This window comes from Anastrepha ludens, chromosome 4 (assembly GCF_028408465.1).
Source record: "Anastrepha ludens isolate Willacy chromosome 4, idAnaLude1.1, whole genome shotgun sequence".
NCBI lineage: Eukaryota > Metazoa > Arthropoda > Insecta > Diptera > Tephritidae > Anastrepha > Anastrepha ludens.
The window spans coordinates 82253241-82272321 of NC_071500.1; the positions used below are offsets into that span (position 1 = coordinate 82253241).

A 19081-nucleotide genomic window follows, 5' to 3' on the forward strand; every position below is an offset into this window, starting at 1 on the left:
TCGCGTCCATTAACACTGCCGGTAGAAAGTGCCGACGCCGAGCCTCTGTCACCCAGTCATTTTTTGCTAGGCTGCGCGAATGATGTACAAACTCCTGCGCTGTCAGAGAAGATATGATTACGCAAGCAGTGGCACATAGCACAACAGCTGAATCAGACTTTTTGGAAGAGGTGGATACTGGAGTATCTCCCTACCTTGGCCCGGCGTACGAAATGGCTTAAGAGGGTGAAGTCGATAGCTGTAGGTGACATCGTTATAGTTTGCGACGGCAACGTGAGCCGAGGCCATTGGAAACGGGGTATCATAGCAGAACCAAAGCCAGGCCCAGATGGTCAAGTCAGATCTGTTATAGTCAAGGCGTCAACAGGAATTTTACGGAGACCAGCGTCTAAAATTGCAGTGCTCGACGTTGGTAGTTATTCTCTCACCAGTGATGCGAACCACGGGTTACCGATTAATATTACAATTCCATATAAAAATTGGAAAAATAATTAAAAGAAAACTGTATTCAAATACTAAACTTGAATTATCGCTTTGTACTAAAAATTTCTTTCGTAATATTTTTACGAAAAAATGCAACTATGCCTAAACTGTAAACGCCCTTGAATTGGCCGAAGCGTGCTTTAAAAGTCTAGTTGCTTACGGGAATTCAGACGCGTCTCTGACGCCATTATTAGACATCCTTTAATTTTCTTTAAAGTACTACGATAAAGCATACGAACACGTGTTTTTGCAAAATATATTTCGTTTTTTCCACCAGTTTGGGTAGAAGACTTTATTGCCGCCTTTAGGCGACCCGATCATTTTCAGTGTCCAGGACTATTTTTTATTGAGTTCAATATATTTAATTATGAACACAATGTTTTCGGCTATTTCAATATTTTTGCAACATTTAATCCCGACCTCAAGCGGCTTTCTAAAAATTTCTTCACAATAAATTTTCTATTTGCGCATTAAACAATAAAATCGCCAAATTGCAACCAATAATTTGACACATAACGGTTATTTGTTTGTTAAATGTTGTTTACATTGTTATGATATGCGTTGATCTGTACGTGAAAATTGAAATGATTTAACCATAGCAGTCCGTTGAGCTCAGCCTATTTTGAGCAATTCCCGACTCTTGAAATAAAAAAGTTAAAAGTAAACCGATGTTAACACCAGCCAATACTGAGACATAAAGTTCGCTTTGGATTATATGGCATTCACTGAATATTTTCTGATGAAAAGAAGTTTCAACGGGATAATCCAGATGTACTTGCCTACTATTACATAGTACTACTTTTACGCACTAAAGAAGGGATATTCAGTAAGTGCTAATCTGGTTAGTGGTGGGTCTGCAATGGTGCGTTGTGCCTTTGGGTACTTGAAAAAAATGTCCCCTGTCATTCATTACAACAAAATATCAAGAGATGGTCAACTCTAATGTGGTTATGAGTGCGTTGGTTTACGCAGGTAATTTCAACAATACAGCAGTCCGACGTTCGCTGATTTAAAGCAGTGTAGCCATGATGAAGGAAGTGGTTTGGGAAAACATTCCACAGTTTAAAATCAAAGTATTGTTTGATAGCCTTCCACGTTATCGCGTTATATGATGCCTGTATCAGCAAAACTATGATTTTTTAGATGAAAATAGTAGTTGGCGCTAAAATTGCTCGTACATCAAAGGAAAAATTTAGATAAATCAACAATAAATAATAATTTTTAGAAAATGCTTATTGGGAAGTAGGTGATAATGTTCATTAGAATAGACTAAAAAGCAGAACGAAATCTTTATTTTACTCAGGCAAAAATTTTTTCGCCCACTGTATGTATGTATGCGTTTGTGATGCTCTTCCTAATGTTGCATTACAATTACTTGTCTGCGCGTGCAAACTCGTGTAGGTTTTTAATAAGTTTCTGTCGCTGTTACAATTGTGATTATGTTAGCTTTGTGTTGTTGTTGTTGTAGCATTTTAGTTTAGCAATGAATGACATAACACGGCATAAAATGCATTTAACTTGTTAAGCATAATTTTTGCAAGTGATTCACTTGTCTCGTTTGCAATTGACGTTGGGATGTTGTTGTTCCTGTCTGCGCTAACAAACGAGAGTAGATCATTGTCGCAATAAGCAACAGCCGACATAAAAAGATGCACTTTTGTGTAGGTGATGTGTTGAAAATTACTACTGCTTACATACATACATACATGGCACACCCTGACAGAATATTCGAAAAATTTATAGCAAGCTTTGAAGGGTCATAAATACTAAAAAGTCTTTTGATGTAATGTACGTAATACTTGTAAATATGTATGCTAAAGCACTAATAAGAGACTCAAGACTTTGGTATCCCGCAAAATCAGTTTGGAAAAGGTCATTTAATTTAAAAACATAAAAAACGCATTCTTTTTTGGAGAAATAATCGGTTCAAAAAGGGCGTGCGGTGGGATGGTATTTGTGTAAAATAACTGTGGCGTAAAAATTTTGAGATATTCTCGAAAACACTAAAATTAGGAAGATATGCGTATTTTCTTTTCGGACTTCTTTAATAATTGCAGTGATACCAGGCAGATAGAAGAAATGGAAAGTATACGTCATGCCCACCCCGGGATCATAAGAAGAAGAACAACTAAGCGTGTGTGCGAACGTTTTTTAGTATTAGGTGTACCGTCTTCTCCTGCCTCGCTTTACTGATTTTCACGCAGCTGATAAAACTCAACTCATATTTTAAAATTTAATTTTTATTGAATTCGAACTTTGGGTTAGTACATTATATTTTCTCTTATGACAAGAAGTCCCCTCACATCATTTGAATGATTTTTATACTTCAAATTAGACCTAATTACTTTACTATATATCGAGATAATTATTTGACAATGGTGCAGTTTACGCCAGTAACAAAAATTACACCTCACAATGTCTCTACCTTAATATGCTTGTGTTAATTAATGCCGAAAATTCACGGGTAATGCTTACCAGAGCAGAGTCTTGCTGAAGGATGTGGCAGTCACCGCATACAGTATAAATCTAGGGTTTCACTATTGTCTCTAGAACCTCGATATATGCAGCAGAATCCACTCAAAATCCTTGAGTAAAGAAGTGTGGTGGTGTGACATGTCTTTTGTTACTAAGTGGCTGGATACTTCGTGTGCATGATTACAGAAACCTCTGCAGCATTGGAACGTAGCCATCTGTCATTTTGGTCATTTCTGCGTTTGGTCTTTGGGTATTGGTCAAAATTTGTTTTGTCAAAAAAAAAAAAGCCATAACATCTCAGGCTGACAGATCACAATATGGTGGCCGCAAATGCGCACAAAATAGGTATTGCTCGCATGGACAAATGCAAGAAATGCAGAGAGGAAGTAGAGGAAGCTTTAGAACACCTGTGCATTTGTCCGCCATTATCAAAACGCATTTAAAATGCCTGGGAGTCCCACTGTTTGAGGGTCTGGAGGACGTCTCAAAAGCGGATCTCCCAGCTCTGCTTAGATTCGCTAAAAGCGTTCACATCCTAAATGATGTCTACTTTCAGTTCTCATAGAGGTCGGTCTCCATCTGGTATCGCCAACCAGGCTAACCTAATCTAACCTAACATCTCAGGCGCTTCAGGATATTTAATTTTGTTTAGAAGTCGTTTTAATCGGATAACTAGTTGTTCTCGTGCTTGCTCCGACATAAACGGTCTTCTGCGCATAACGTAGATATATACCGGACAACTTCATGGACAACTCGACAGATAAGACCCTCAGAAACTTAAGCTCTGAGGGAGCAGATTGGCGACATCGCACCGAGCAACATAATCAGCAAAATGCTCGAACGTGCGGACAGCTGGAACGCGGTAAATGAATACATCGAGAACGTACTACGAAAAAAAAGATTGGGTGAATAGAATTGGTCCTTTATGGATGCCGTTCTGGGCCCTCCCGAAGTAATATAGGAAGCAGTTCTGGGAAGCGTGTCTCCCCAGAAGGAGAGGAGGGATCGTTTTAGTGGCCACACCACACGACGCAGTAGACGAAGGTCGCTGTAAGTGCGAAGGCATTTTGAACCCCACCTCACCCACCAACAAAACAAAAAAAAAAGGCTTTCTGCGTTGTCTCGCTCGCGATCCTTTCTGTGCACGTTGCATCCATCCCTGGTAATCAGGGAAGAGCTAGCGTGCAGTTTTGTCTCTTTGACCGCAGCTATCTTGATTCCATGACGGCTCATGAGGTCGACTATCTCGTCTATCTTGCGCATGAGTCCGTTACAGTTCAGTTGGAGGAGCTTAAAAATCCTCGGGAGTATGGTCGTAACACGGGGTGTGAAGGACGCGTGAGGTTGTCTGCGTTGGTCCTGCTGTGCGTTCCGCAGTGGTTGTTGCGGCCTGATGTTGACGGGCGCCCGCGCCATGGGGGGCGGTTGCGGGTGCAGAGTTCTGCAGCAGGGGGCAACGTAGTCGCGTGTCCCTTCACGGGTAGTGCGCAGGCTAGAGCTCCTCCAAAAATGGCACCAGCCATTGAAAGAATTGCACTTAACTGTTGTCAAGTTCCGAGGAACTCTGGTCTGAAACACGGAACAGACTGTGCGGGCGACGAAGAGCGGCTGGTTTGTTGTTCAGAAGGGTTGTGGGTCAGTGAGGGAGTTGTGTTGCACCTGTGGGCTCCTAACCATTGAGGTTTGATTAGTGGCGGCAATTTGACGTGCCGGCACATTCGATGATGTAGCCGTTGAGGCCGGGGCCCCCTGCTGGCGGGAGCAGAACGTAGCAACGCACCGTGTGGACCACTCCCTGTGTGTCTTAAGGCCAGAGCAAGTCTTAAGATGGCACCACCCGTTGAACTTATTGCACCTATCCGAGGTGGAGTTCGGGTGGAACCGTTTGTGGCATATGCAGCAATAGAATACTTCTGTTCCAGGGTTGGGTTCAATAGCAGTATCATATTTGGAGCAGACGTGGTGGGATACGGTGCACTAGACAGGGCTAGTTTACTGGGGCGGCAGTCCTTGGTCGAGTAAAACCCGAGTCATTCCTTTAACGTAGAACCGGCTGCCATGGAAATGCTCATCAATGGTGCTTCCACTTGTTGAATAAATTCTGCAGATTGCACAGTGTCTCGTATTTTTTGCGTTTTGCAACATATTCTGCTGCGCCGCCTGTTGTTCCCAACTCCTTTCGACTAATAACGCGTTTAAAAAATTTGAGATTTTTAAATCGAAGTGATTTGCACATATATGTATGTAGGTACGATAACTGCGTGTCATTTCTTAAGTTAAGTTCTAGTACGCCTTGTCTTATCTGAAAAAGGGCAAAAAGAAAAATATTGGTTTCGGGAAGTTATAGCCTCAACTACCGTATGCACTCTAACCTATTGTTTGGGGCACATCCATTATATTTGCGCAAATGGTTTAAAACTGTTTTATGGTCGATCTTTAGCTCCTGGGCGATGCTACGACTACTAAAAAGCCGGTCAACTTCAATTATTAGTGTCGATCTCGTAAAGTATCGATCAAATAATTTAAGTTTATGCTCGTTGTCAAGGTGACATTTCACACTAAATAAATTATTTTGCTGTTTTTTGTTTATTCCATTCAATTGTGAGTTACAGGGTGTCATTCCGATTCCGTCATCCGAGTTGGTTCCGAGTTGGTTCATTTACTTTGTCGTCAATCACAACATGCATCAGTTTCTGTAATAGCAACATAGCAACATTGCTGTTAGGAATATTTTGTTTTAAGCCCCGCTAATATCAAAATAACTGTATTTTCTGCAAACAATTCCATTTAAATACTTTACCTGTTTAAATATTATTATATTTTTAATATCTTTTATTCACCTTCATTCATCGCATTTCTAGGTCAAACCCTTACATGATGTCTATCAGCGTGAAATCGAACTAACCCTTTGGGAGCCCATTAATCGTTACTGGGCCGAATGCTATGAAGCCTGCAAGGCAGCCTCAAAGCGGCGCTGCACATACCAAGCTGAAAATCGACGAATTTTCAATGTAAATTTAATAACTTATCAAATGTTTCATAATTTGCAAATAATTCATTAAATGAAATGCTTATCAATTATAGCAAAAAATTGTCATGCCCTGGAAAGTACGTCAAGTCGAAGAGATGACACGTCTTAATACCGCTGCGCTAGCACAAAAAACAACAAACAGTCACATCAAGAAGCGTTGGAAAACGGCCAAACGATTTTTGTACGGACCGCGTGGACCGTGGTTTACGGGGTAAGTGAAAACCGCTCCAAAAGTGTGTGTATTAGTAATTAATAGTGGGCAGCATTTGCCAATTGAAGAGTTAGTCAATGCAGAACCACCACGCGCATTTTGCATTACATGCACTCGAACGCGTCATGACATAATCGCGACTAGCAGTGATTGCACGCCTTTTCCTTTTCGCTTGCGATTTAATCGTGGAATTCACATACGAGTACATAATTTGTACTAAGTACAAGTTGTATTTTCACTTTATGATTACTTATTTTTGGCTGTCGCTTTGCCGTGGCATGTTGAATTTAATAGTGCAAACATGCCAACGAACTACCTGTAGCGGTTATAAAAGCCACGCTTTTATTTTCAGTTGTCTTTGCTGCAACTAAGGTTTACTCAAATTACGAATTTACTAATTCGCCAACGAATTTTATATGTTTTGCTTTTACCTGCTTTTTGCACGTTTTTTATTTCTCTGCTGCGGCGCTCATTTCATTTCAAATGGTAATTAAAACTTGGCTAATGAATTAAGAGTAGCGTGTTTAAAAGGTGTGGAAGCATTTCAATTGGTATAAGCAAAACAAAGGTAAAAAATAAAAACAAATCTGAAAAGCATCATTAATAGAAGTAGTGAAGTAGCATTGGAATTATACAGCGAATCAAAGTGACTCTATTTTTGATTGCGATTACATTTTTGCTATAATTTCCTTTCTATTTAAAACACGAAGGAAATCCACATAAACCGCTCCTAATTACCTTTTCGTAAGTGAAATCGCTCTTGAAATAACCGATTATTAAATTTTTAATTGCTGTCATGGCAATTTCAATACATCCATTAACTCTCCGTTTGGCAGATGAGTCTGATAAGACATTATTATTGATTTCAAATGTAAATATGAATGTATATTTCTATGGTCATGGAATGTTATAGGCCATCCTAAAATTTTATTATATACATTTTGTCAAAAAAATATCGGAAATTATTCATTTAAAATCATGTCAATCAATGTCTAAATTTTTTTTGTTGATATGTTGGTACAACTGTCCTCTATAGTGTCGCAAAGTTTGAGCGTGATCTGTCAATTAGCTTGTTTTTGGCATTTAGTTATATCAGTCAACAGCAGGAGTGCTCTGCGATTTTCACTATGGATAAGAATAGCGAACAGAGAATTTATCGTAACTTTTGTGTTTGGAACGAGATTTCGTGTGCCGAATCGTTGAAAATGTTGCAGAGAGCCTATGGCGAGTGTGCTTTATCAAAAACAGGGGTCTATGAGTGATATAAGGCTTTTGCTGAGGGCGGAGAAGTCGTAAAAGATTTGCCCCAATCTGGTCGCCCATCAACGTCTTCAACAGATAAAAACGTACACAAAATCAAAGAAATGGTGCTGAAAAACCATCATTTAAGTTTGAGGAAGGTAGCTCGTGACCGTAGCGTATCTCATGAATCAGTTCGCAACATTTTACACCATCAATTGGGCATGACTCGGCTGCTCGACTCTTTCAAAAAATTCATCGGAAGAAGGTGGTTGAATAAATGCTTGAGCAAGTGAATTCGGACCCAATGCTTATCCAGCACATCATAACAGGTGATGAGACGTGGCTATATGAGTTTGACATGCAAACCAGTCAACAGGCGGCTGAATGGTGCTATCCACATGAGACGAAAACCAAAGAACCTCGTCAAAGTCGGTCAAAAGTGAAAGTCATGCGCGCGTTTTCTTTGATTATCATGATGTTGTGCACTCCTAATTCGTTCCAAATGGTTCTACGGTAAATAAAGAATATTAATTGGAAGTTATGCGACGTTTGAAAGAGAATGTGCGTAGGAAACGGCCCAATTTGACGAAAGAAAGCTCATGGATCTTGCACCATGATAACGCACCGTCTCACAAGGCTCATATTGTGTACTCTTTTTTGACCAAAAAGTCGACAAATTTCATCGAACAACCACCGTATTCACCGGATTTAGCCCCTTGTGACTTTTTACTTTTCCCAAAACTTAAATTCCCACTCCGCGGACGCCGCCTTGAGCCGATAGAGGCCATTAGGGGAATCCGCTGAAGGAGCTGAAGAAGATCTCTTCAAACGCGTTTAAGAAGTGCTGTGATGACTGGACTAATTGTTGGCATATGTGTATAGCTTCGAATGGAGCCTATTTTGAAGGCGATAAAATAAATTTTCATTATTAAACAATTATTTTGCGTTTTATTGAATAATTCCTGACAGAATGTACTTCGAAAAAATGAAATATTATATTATTAATAACAAATAAATAAATTCTTGTGGTTTTAAATTATTTTCTAATCTTTTTAAAAAAGAGTTTTTAAATCTGGTCAGACTCATTACGTGCGAATGTAACTACTATAACATCTGGCAAACGGAGGGTTAAGTACGTATGTATATGCGACTGCAATATTTTTGCCTCTACTCGAAATAGCCTGCTTTCTCTGCTCCTTCGATATTCGATTTGCAGCTTTGATATCGATATTATGTGAAAAGTTCGATTTGGAGTTGGATTTTCAAACAGTCAATGTGCTGTAAGCGTTCCTCCTAGTTGTGTGATCAGCTCCATAAGAAGCAGAGTTTCGGTGATTCACTTAGGTATATTTATCGCTGAATATTTTTTTCCTTCTACATATATTTATATACGTATAAACATATATTATGTATAAACTCATTCGGTTGCGGCTAAACTTAACTACTTATAATAAACATCTTAAAGATTCTTTAAAGCTAAGATTTATAATCTAAGGTTTTTTTTCGAATAAAGTATTATATATATATAATTGGCGCGCACACCCTTTCTGGGGTTTGGCCGAGCTCCTCCTCCTATTTGTGGTGTGCGTCTTGATGTTGTTCCACAAATGGAGGGACCTACAGTTTCAAGCCGGCTCCGAACGGCAGATATTTTTATGAGAAGCTTTTTCATGGCAGTAATACACTCGGAGGTTTGCCATTGCCTGCCGAGGAGCGACCGCTATTAGAAAAATGTTTTTATTAATTTAGCTTTCACCGAGATTCGAACCAACGTTCTCTCTGTGGATTCCGATTTTATTACGGAATTACGTCTCTTAAAAATATGAACTTAGGTACCAAGTAGTAGGGTACATTTGCGCTATGATTTATGTACTTTTTTGTAATTGTTCGGTATTTTTTAAAACAAAAGTGCGGCTTCATTTCGGACGTTGTGGGGACTCAAGTTTCTGGTGCAATGCAGGATTACTTTACTGGCTTTGCATATTTTGTTTTGCTTCGAAACTTGAAATCGCTGCCAGCGCGTAAAATAAAATTAGCATTTAACGCAAGGATGATATATCTGCCAGGTTTGGCCTTCAGCTATGGTGAAAAACAAAATTCAGCGGTAATCTCGCCTGCCACGTCACCAGCAAGAACGATAGAATAAGAGATTGCGCCTTCCGAATTCGCTGTCTCGCCAGGCTCCGAGAATATACAAACAAACGAAGGAAGAGTAGGCGAAAGCAATAAAAACTATCAAGCACAAAAAATTATACACACACAAACTTTCTCGCTACGGCGTCATCGACGTAAAAACGCTGAAAAATTCCATTCGCTGAAATTTTTACAATTCGAGCTTTCTCAATTTAATACGCAGCCATTCAATGAATTTTTACAAACATATAACTTTTCCCGCTTTTGTTTGTTATGTCCCTTTATTTTGTATTATTAAGATACCTGACGTCGCACTTGTCAAAATCGCGAAAAATAAAGTAACGGTTTTGGGAAGACGTCACCTTCTGTATTCAATTCTACTTGATCAGTCGTTTAGACGGCAATGAAGTAACACGAGCGAAAGCTGTGCCGATTTTTTTCATATATCACCAACATAATTTCAGTTTTTACGTAAACAAATCGCTGTCAAGATCCCGGCTACATCAGCCATTCAACTGATTCTTTCAAATTCGCTGCGAGCCGGCTAAAGGTCTGATATTGGCCACACCTTCTGAACTTTTTTCACCATGCATTTAACAAACTTTCATATATTATATTCATATCATATATTTCAATTATTTTTTGATTATTTTTACTTTGCTTAAGCGTGCATTGCACTTGCACGTTTTCCTGGTTATGCTCCAAAAGATAATGCGTCATTATTTGAACGCTTTGAATTAAACATGGCGAATTTGGTGTGAGAGACAACTTAGAAAGTTCGAAGAGACAGAACAATTTTAAAATTCATGTGAATCCGCAGGCTCTTGTAGGCCCATTTACTTTTACATGCAAGCCATTTCGAAACAATTGAAAGTACAAGGAGTGATTCAAAATCAAGGAAATTGAGTCAAGAGGTTTCAGCAAAAGAAAAGTGAATACACTACCGTAATCACAACTAAAAAAATGAACTCACGGTTCAAAGGTTAGGCTCTATATTTTGTAGGATTAAGGCGCTGTCATCTATTAAGAATTGCTAGGGAAATTGAAAATTAGCTCACTTCATAAATTATCTCAAAAACCAGGTAGTTCTTTCGACAAGAAAAGCCAGAATTGTGCGACTGTAATAGCTAGTGTTGGACAAAACTTTTTTGAATAAGGCAATTTGTTCACAGATAAAAAAACTAAGGCTTTTTTTGTGCACATTGTGCTAAAACTTCAAATGCTTTGATGAAAAAAATTGTACTTGACTGGCAATGGCAAATAATCAATATTCGGATTAAGCTATAAAATTTAATGTAAAATACCTTCACAATTTCATTGACATTGCACACGTTGTGAATGCGTGCAAGTCAAATTCGTAGAATTGTCAGTATCGAGACTTATTGCTGCAGCAAGTGTCCTCGAACCAACGAATCGAGTTCTGGGCTGAGCAAGTAAATGCCATGTTAGACCAAATCCGATAAATTGAAATGCAGCACACTTTTCGTTCATTCACATCGCATGCGTACCGAAATCCGTTTTGCTGCAAAAGGTGGGGTGCGTCCACTAATTGCTTTTAATAAATTATATTCAAAAAACCAAAGGTACCTACATACAAATGCACAAAATCTCGTTTGCACATGCTTGGCTACGTATGTGGGTATGTTAATTAGAAAAAAAATGAATTGCACTTGATCTAATTTAACTGGACAGAAAACGCAACCAAACGCACAACTCAAACCAGTGGTTTGCATGCGACAAATTTTGTGTTTTATTTATTACTCTTCATTACATACTTAAACACTTTTTATTGTCTGCTTATATACTTTTTGTTATTTATTATGTATATATGTATATGTACATTTATGTGGATATGTGTGTTTGTTATTCATCGTTTCCCTGCAGGGAAAAATGCTGATTGTGAACTAGAATACTACCAGTTAACTTCGCAGCTCAACCATTTCATTTGGTATCTTTCGAACACCTTGAGAATAAAGGAGGCAAGACTTATGGGTCTAAAGTCTTTGGCCAAGACGTGACCGCTCCTTCCTACCTTAGGAATGAAGACCACCTTGGTTTTCTTCCAGCTTGCAGGAATGTGGTTTAGCGAGATACCCTCCAGAAAGATCTTTTGAAGAACGGGAACCACCAAGGTTTTAGTCTTCTGAAGCATTACTGGCATGATGCCATCGATACCTGGAGATTTGAAAGGCGAAAAGCTATCGATTGCCCAGTTTATTCTGTTGGCGGACAGGACAGATGACAGGGACATCGCATGTAACCCCTCTTGCCGATGCGCGCCTTCGATACAGACTGGAGCAATAGAATTTTCCGGAAAATGGGCATCAACAAGGACGTTTGAAGATTCGCCTGCAGATTCAGTCCACTCCCCATTCTCTCTTTTGACAAGAGTCTTACAAGGGTGGTCCTTGGAGAAGACCCTGCTGAGTCTGGCCGATCTTTCGCAGATTCAATGGATTCGCAGTACTCTTTCTAAGAGTTGCGCTTGCATCTCTAATGGCTGTATTATACTCTCTCAAAATTACTCGGTAATCTTGAAAGTTATCAAATATAATATTTATTGAAGACTCCTTGAAGACTTCTCTTTTAAGTCGGTCAGCGTGTTACTCCACCAGAACGGAAAGTCTTTCTTGGTGGTTTTTTTTTTTTGTTAAGTGTCTAACTTGGATGTCCAGTTGTTCCCTAGTAGTAGTCAAAAACTTACTCTTGTTCAGCTTCTTCCAGAAAACCTTGTGGAAAAGAGACCAATCAGTTCTCTAAGGGTTCCTACGGGGTATCAAGGTTTCCCGACCGAAATCGATTTCGAAGAGGATCAGCCTGTAGTTCGAAAATGAATTCTTCTGGGAGGCCGTCCAATTTTCAACCCTAACAGAAGAAGAGTTTGTCGAAAGAGAAATATCAAGAACTTCCTCCCAAACTCTTGATGTTTCCGATGCCATGAAATCAAAAGTTGGAGTGTTTCCCTTGTTCCAGATAAGTAAATTACGGCTAAATATAAAACCAAATAGAGCCTCACCCCGTTCATTGTTGTCGCTGCTGCCCCAAATGGTGTGTCTGGCACTCGCGCCGCATTCGATTAGGATGTTCCCTTTCTTGGGCTGGAGAGTATCCCCCTAATGATGCATCTCCTCTGGAGGGGCCGATCTGTAATGGGCCATGTAGGCAGACACCAAGCAGAAGCAACTGCCACTGGATGGTTCCACCCTGACCACCGTCACATCCGGTGAACTGAAATTTGATAGCAAAAAGGCATTAATTGCGTTCCCATCTAGGATACAGGCCCTAGGCTTACCATCAGTTGGGACATAAAATAGGTCATAGGATCTATCCTTCAGTCCCATGATTTTTGCTGCCAGATGCAAGGTTCCTATATCAGGCAGACATCGATGTCATCCTCACGGTGGGTGACTCGTGGGTTATCGGTGGGTAGTTTAGAGTGATGAAGGTTAATTTTAACTACTTTTAACAAACTGATCAAAAGTGTTGCTTACCTTTACGACTGCTCCTCCTGTTCAGAATCTGCGTCCGTCCCAGACAACCGCAGATCATCGAGCAGTTTCTTTGTGACGGCCCCCAATTTCTGCAAGTCGTCATCCAGGGCAACAGTGGCGGGAAAGACCTTCACTTTGGCCAACCTGAGCCCAAAGCGAAGTTTAAACTGGTGTTTTCCGAGTGCCTCCAGGGACTCGTTGTTAATCAGCGGTAATACGGCGGAGCTGTGTTGCTGATGTTCTTCCTTGATGACAGACCAGTCATCCATCGGTACCTCAGAATTTTGCACCTTGAGACACTGGACAATTTCCAAACTATCCAGCCCCATTTTCGGCAATCAAATTCGAGCTTGTGGTCGCCCTGGAATTTCTGAAGCAGGGATGAGCTTTAGCGAAAGCCCTTCCCAGGCGTTACTAACCGTAGCAAAACTCCTCTCCAGAATCTCCTTCGAGAGCGGATTGGCACATTTACTACCCGGCAACCTCGACAGATTTCACCGAGTCGAAGAGAGGTGCTTGTTCTTTATTATCTATGAGGTGTCTGACCACCATACTTGATAGACTTCCACTATTGGTTTTTGCGTCCACGAGGGCAACTTGGAGAGGATCTCTGGCCACCTCACTGTAAGCTGCCCTCGTTGCCGCTGCTGCCGCACTGGTTGAAGGGCCCTCAGTTCCCTGGGCTGAGGAGTATTTGCTCTTCTTGGCTTCGCGTCCGAAGCTCACATCCTGTGAGCGGTTACGCTTCGCCGAGCTCCGTGCCGATTTAGGCTGTTGATGTTGTTGTTGTTGTGGCAGATTAAGTTTTGCTGCGGTCGCGGCCTCAGACTTAGCACGGTTCTCGATGTCCCGCTCGTGCGCTTTACCGGCTTGTTCATTTTTGGCAATCTTTGCAAGAATGAATTTCGCCTTCAGGTAACGCGCCTTGAGCAGCACACCAGATGACTTTTTATTTTTCCTTTTTGGTGACGTTCGCAGTGGTCACCGGGACATCATTGCCTGGGGTAGCCTTGGCAGCCTTACCAGAGGCCCCCTTGGAAACCTTTCCAGAGGCCGCCTTGACCAACTCACCAGAGGTCGTCTTGGAGGCCGATTGAAGTCGGTTTGGCTTAAGAAGCGGAGTGCTGTGTCGTGCACCCCTCGCCGTACATGGTTCGACAATCGCGCCCTGGCTGGAGGCCAGTAGGTCGTCCTCTGCATGCCCTGCACACTCTCAGTTTTATCATTCACTTCTTCTTCTTCTTTTCCTTTATTTGTATTTGAATCCATTAGCTATTTGATCTCACGAGTAGGCACGGAAGGGGTGGTCCGCCACAGCAGAGCCAGCATACCGCGGTAAGGCACTTTATACAACCGACCTTGCCTGGGCATCGAAAGGAACTGCTAAAGACAGGTTATTTAGACAATACCAGCTATACAGCTCTCGGCACGGATATCTCGATACCTTAGCTTAAAGTGCTGACAAGGTTATACCGCCTTGGCACCGGTCGACAGAGCCTCGTTAGCGAAGACAGGGAGTTCCAAGTCTTGGGCAGTGGGTAGAGGTTGCCATTTGGAGAGGAGTGGCTATATTGTTCGCACCACTTTCCCATCTAACCCCCCAATTGACGGGTATTAACAATACATTGAAAGTGCATTAGCTGATGTAATACAAGTAACCGCTTACGCAGATTTTGAATCCGCATGTCATTACAACTATTCGATGCAGTAATAAAGATTTTATGTTTGCCACAAAACAAACTTTAATACATTAATACTCAATTCATTAAGGGGGCAGCTCCTCCAGACAACATTTTTTGCGAAAAACTGAGAGTCTTACCTTAAAATAAATTACATATTAATATTCATGCTTAAATTAATGCACAAAAATTTATTTTCATTAAAAAATTAAGAAAATGGAGGCTGCTCAAACGTGGCTTCTTTAATTTGCGCCGTGGAATGTGCAGCCTCCTGCCAGACAAAAATGTTTCATCAAAATAATTTATTGCGCATTGCACTTACCTATTTTTAACAAAAAAAATATTAAACTTGAAGTGGAAAAGAAAATAATTAAACTTTTTTTATAAACAAATTGTTAAAGAATATCGCTGTAAAATTTTAAGTCGATATCTTGATTGCTTTTTCAGTTATATTCCATAGCGCGGAAGAAAACGTAAAAACGGAAAATTTGAAAGTGCTGGAGGAGCTGTCCCGTTAGTCAATGTTTATCTGTTTTTTACTTCTTATTACATATAGTAATATAAGGAATTCCGATTCGAAGAGAATATCTACTTGACTTCCAGCCCCCAGCGTTTGCTTGTTTGACATTAGCTTTTGTTTCTACATACTAGTTTGTTCATTGACCTAAGGTCATCGAGTGAAAATTCAGGCCCACTTCTATAAAGTAAAGGCTCCATAAGCATAAAATAAAGAAAGGCTTAAAGTCTTTCACTGTAATTGAATAATTTTAATGCGCAGGGCTTACTTTATTAGGAAGAGCGAGAAAGTTCATTATTTTTCAGGTAGTGCGAGTATTAATTAGATTACGAGTCATGAAGCAATAATTAAAGGTGATGTAAGTAGCCTAATTTTCACCCTGTGTTAGCCATCTTGAAGCTACTTAATAAATCCGTGTTGTCCTCTTGGAAAAGCTACTTTTTATTTCAGAGCAAAATCTAAAGAAAAAGTACTCAAAAGCGTAGAAATTAAAATTTTTGCTGAAAAAGTTAGCAGGCAATACTGTTTTGCCTATTCCATTTTGCTTAGACTTTCGCATCTTTCAATTCTATTGAAAGTTCTGTGAAAATTATTTATTTTATCTATTTTTTTTATTTTTTAAAAGCTTAAATAACAATACAATTGCTAAATAAACAAAAAGATAACGCAGCGCTAGCAACGGAGGCTTTCAGCTGGCTGGTGAAGAATACCTGGTTTATATACGTCGTAGAAGATCAGAGTCCTTCAGAAATTTATAGATTTTTGAAATGTTGGAATCGGAAGGGCTAATTAATAGCGATAGTGCATCATGACCGTCAAAATTCTGCTGTCTTTGTCTATCTAGTCCAGGGCAAAATGCTAACAAGTGCAGGATACTGACTGGAGTATTACAAAATGGACACAGGCTTGGTTGCCTCCCTTGCAGTAGATATGCATTGGTGATTACACTGTGACCAATGCGTAGGCGAGTATATGGCGTAGTATAGTTAAATGGGAGGGATGATAGATAAGTTGGTTTAGTACGATTAGGATTAATCCTGGAGTAATGATGGCTATAGTGAAACCAGTCAGCTACTAGTTTGGTTTGCCTATGCTGCTTTATAAGTCGATAAACATCATTTTTACATAAAAGGTTTGATGTGATCGTAGGAGTAATGCTCATATCCTTGGCAGTATTATCAGCGATTGTATTGCCGTTGATGCATGAATGCCCTGGTACCCACATGATTTTGATATTATGAGGGTGATAAATCAGGATATTTCTTATGGTTCCAATAATGTGGTTGGAATTATTATAGTTCTTTATGGCCTGAAAACAGGACATACTGTCTGTGCATATAATGTATTTCCCCTTCGATTTTGACGAATATTCGCTTTAAAACAAACGCAAACAAAACGCAAATTAAAATTGACCAATTGTTCATGCAATGAGCCTACATTTACTTGGGTTGACACTTTATCTAAGGGCGGATTAGTTAAACCAAGCACCGAGTTCTTGGACAAAATTAAAATGTTGGAATCAGCGTTTAACCAGTTCAACGGCAGGGAGCTTTACGGTGGGATATCATTTTTACAAAAATTGTTCAGATTAATGAGCATTTGATAAGATAATTGTAAGTAAAGTATGCAATGCTTTGGGCGTCTACTTGTGTTTCTGCGTTTATATGAATTTATCTTTTTTTTAACACAGATTTTATACTTGTAACTTTGCAGGTAATCTCGTTAAAAAAATGTATGATTGGCGGACGTGACGAAATAAAAGTGGTTTTTCCTCGTTAAGAGTTTCCACTATTTTCAAGTTGTTTTATTATATTTATTACTTCAGTGTAGGTTTACAAATGGCACCTATAGATTCCAATCCGATGCATGGTCAAAATACATATATATATGACACAAATCCATGGGAATAGTTAAGTTAAAAATATAAATAATTAAGTACCACTTATAAAATAACATAAAATTATTCTATGGCTTACAACGACCTTTTTCAATTTTTTACTACATTTTCAGAAAGGGGATCAACTTATGCCCTTTTTTCCCTTGCTTCCAAATTGCATCAATGGATTAAGTAGCATCCGAAATCAGTTGTCAAACTTTACTTAACCTTGTATAATTGAATCATGATTACGAGTATAGTTATATTCATACACATATAATATGTATGTATGTATAATACTTGGCGTGTTCAAAAAATAAGGTGAATTTTATAATATATTGGACTTTCGATTATTATTATTTTTTATGTTGGTACTTTCGTCTCGAAGATATGTTCACAGTTTTAGCAATGTTTAATTTGTTTGTGAGAGGCAGAAATAAGACAAGTGTTTTACGATTTTCTGCTATCGACTCTTGGCTCTCCTGGACTCTTCCGTTGGGATGATTAGGCTTTGCTTTCGATGTCATACTCGCCTTATTTTTTGAACACACCTCGTACATTGTCAACGTACGATAAAATAGTTTTGGAAAAATGTTCAAAATAATAAAGAGAGAAGAGTAAAAGTTCGGACGGACCGACACTTTACATTCTTTCAAGAAAGAATAATCCAATTCTGTCTTTTCCGAGAGAGTTCTGTCATAGAGAGATCTTTAAGGCCGAAGCCGAAGGTCATTCTTTAATGCCAACAAATAAGCCAATAATTAAAAGATTTTTCATACGCATTTTCCGAATTCTATGTACTTCAGTTCGAATTATCTTTAATGTCTTCTACCGACTGGAAACGGGATGCCTGAGGTTGTAATTTAAGCATTGGTGGATATGAGGGTTGGTCTATGATATTTGTTGAGTTATTGGTCAAAAATCGTTTACAATGACAGCCTTGTAAAATTTTGCTTTATCGTGATGCAAATTCATTAAATTTGTTTTCCACAAATCTGGCATTTTCCGACAAATTTGCTCTTTCAAAAGCAACATAACTCTCAGATAATAAAAGGTGACACAAAATTAATAATATTTTTGAATAACTTTTGTAGGTGGCGCAAAATTAATCATCAATTTTTTCTTTTAATAACTTTTTACTAAATAAAAACAAACAAACAAATGATTTTGAATGATGAAAATCTTTATTTTGACCTTAACGCGCTGCACTGCTTGTCTGCTTGTACCATATAAGGTCTCAAGGGACCGAGAAATACATGGGCGACGTCAGGGTAAGGAACTTTCTACTCGCACACTTCCCAGGCAACAAACCGGTAGAGCTAATGACTTATCTAATAATGGGGGGCAATTAAATTTAAGGAATCAAATGGAATCAATTAGAAAATTGATAGCACTTTTGGTCCATATAGATCTCCGGGCCTAGATGGTATCAGTCTCACGTCTTTTCTTCTCAAAATTCTAGAAAGGATTGTGAATGAGTATTTACGGGGCATCATACCAATCAGCAGGTTCTCGCCGGTACAACACGCTTACATAAAAGGCAAATCTACAGAAACCGCTTTACATTCGCTTGTCGGGTTCGTGGAAAAGCGCCTGGCAGAAAAAGAGTTTGCTTCATTAGCTTTTGTAGACATTGAAGGACCTTTCAACAATATTAATGCAAGCGTCATAACGCCTGCGCTAGAAGATTTTGGAGTCAAATCTAATGTGCTACTCTTATCGAGAATAGACTTGTCAAAAGAAAAGTAAATATTAAAACTGAAATAATGGAGGGTGTGGAGATTCCTTTGAAAGAGAAAGTTATGGAAGTCCTGGTGGTTCGGCCACGCTTCTATACTTGAGTAGTTATAATCAAGAATTCGACTACTCTTTACCTAAACTCACCTGCGACTGGCTCTTTAAGCCTAACATCCAAACAGATCAAGAAGAGAGAAAATACTTGT

General features: G+C 39.4%; 1 protein-coding gene across 3 annotated transcripts in view; it reads left to right on the plus strand.

Annotated features, from left to right (window-relative positions):
* LOC128859998 (neurobeachin-like protein 1) overlaps positions 1–19081 on the plus strand; it is a 177997-nt gene that overhangs the window by 42721 nt on the left and 116195 nt on the right. For all 3 annotated transcript variants that reach the window (XM_054097198.1, XM_054097200.1, XM_054097201.1), the window contains 2 exons: positions 5820–5969; positions 6043–6200. In XM_054097198.1, coding sequence (XP_053953173.1) covers positions 5820–5969; positions 6043–6200 — 308 coding nt within the window. The remainder of the gene's footprint in view (positions 1–5819; positions 5970–6042; positions 6201–19081) is intronic.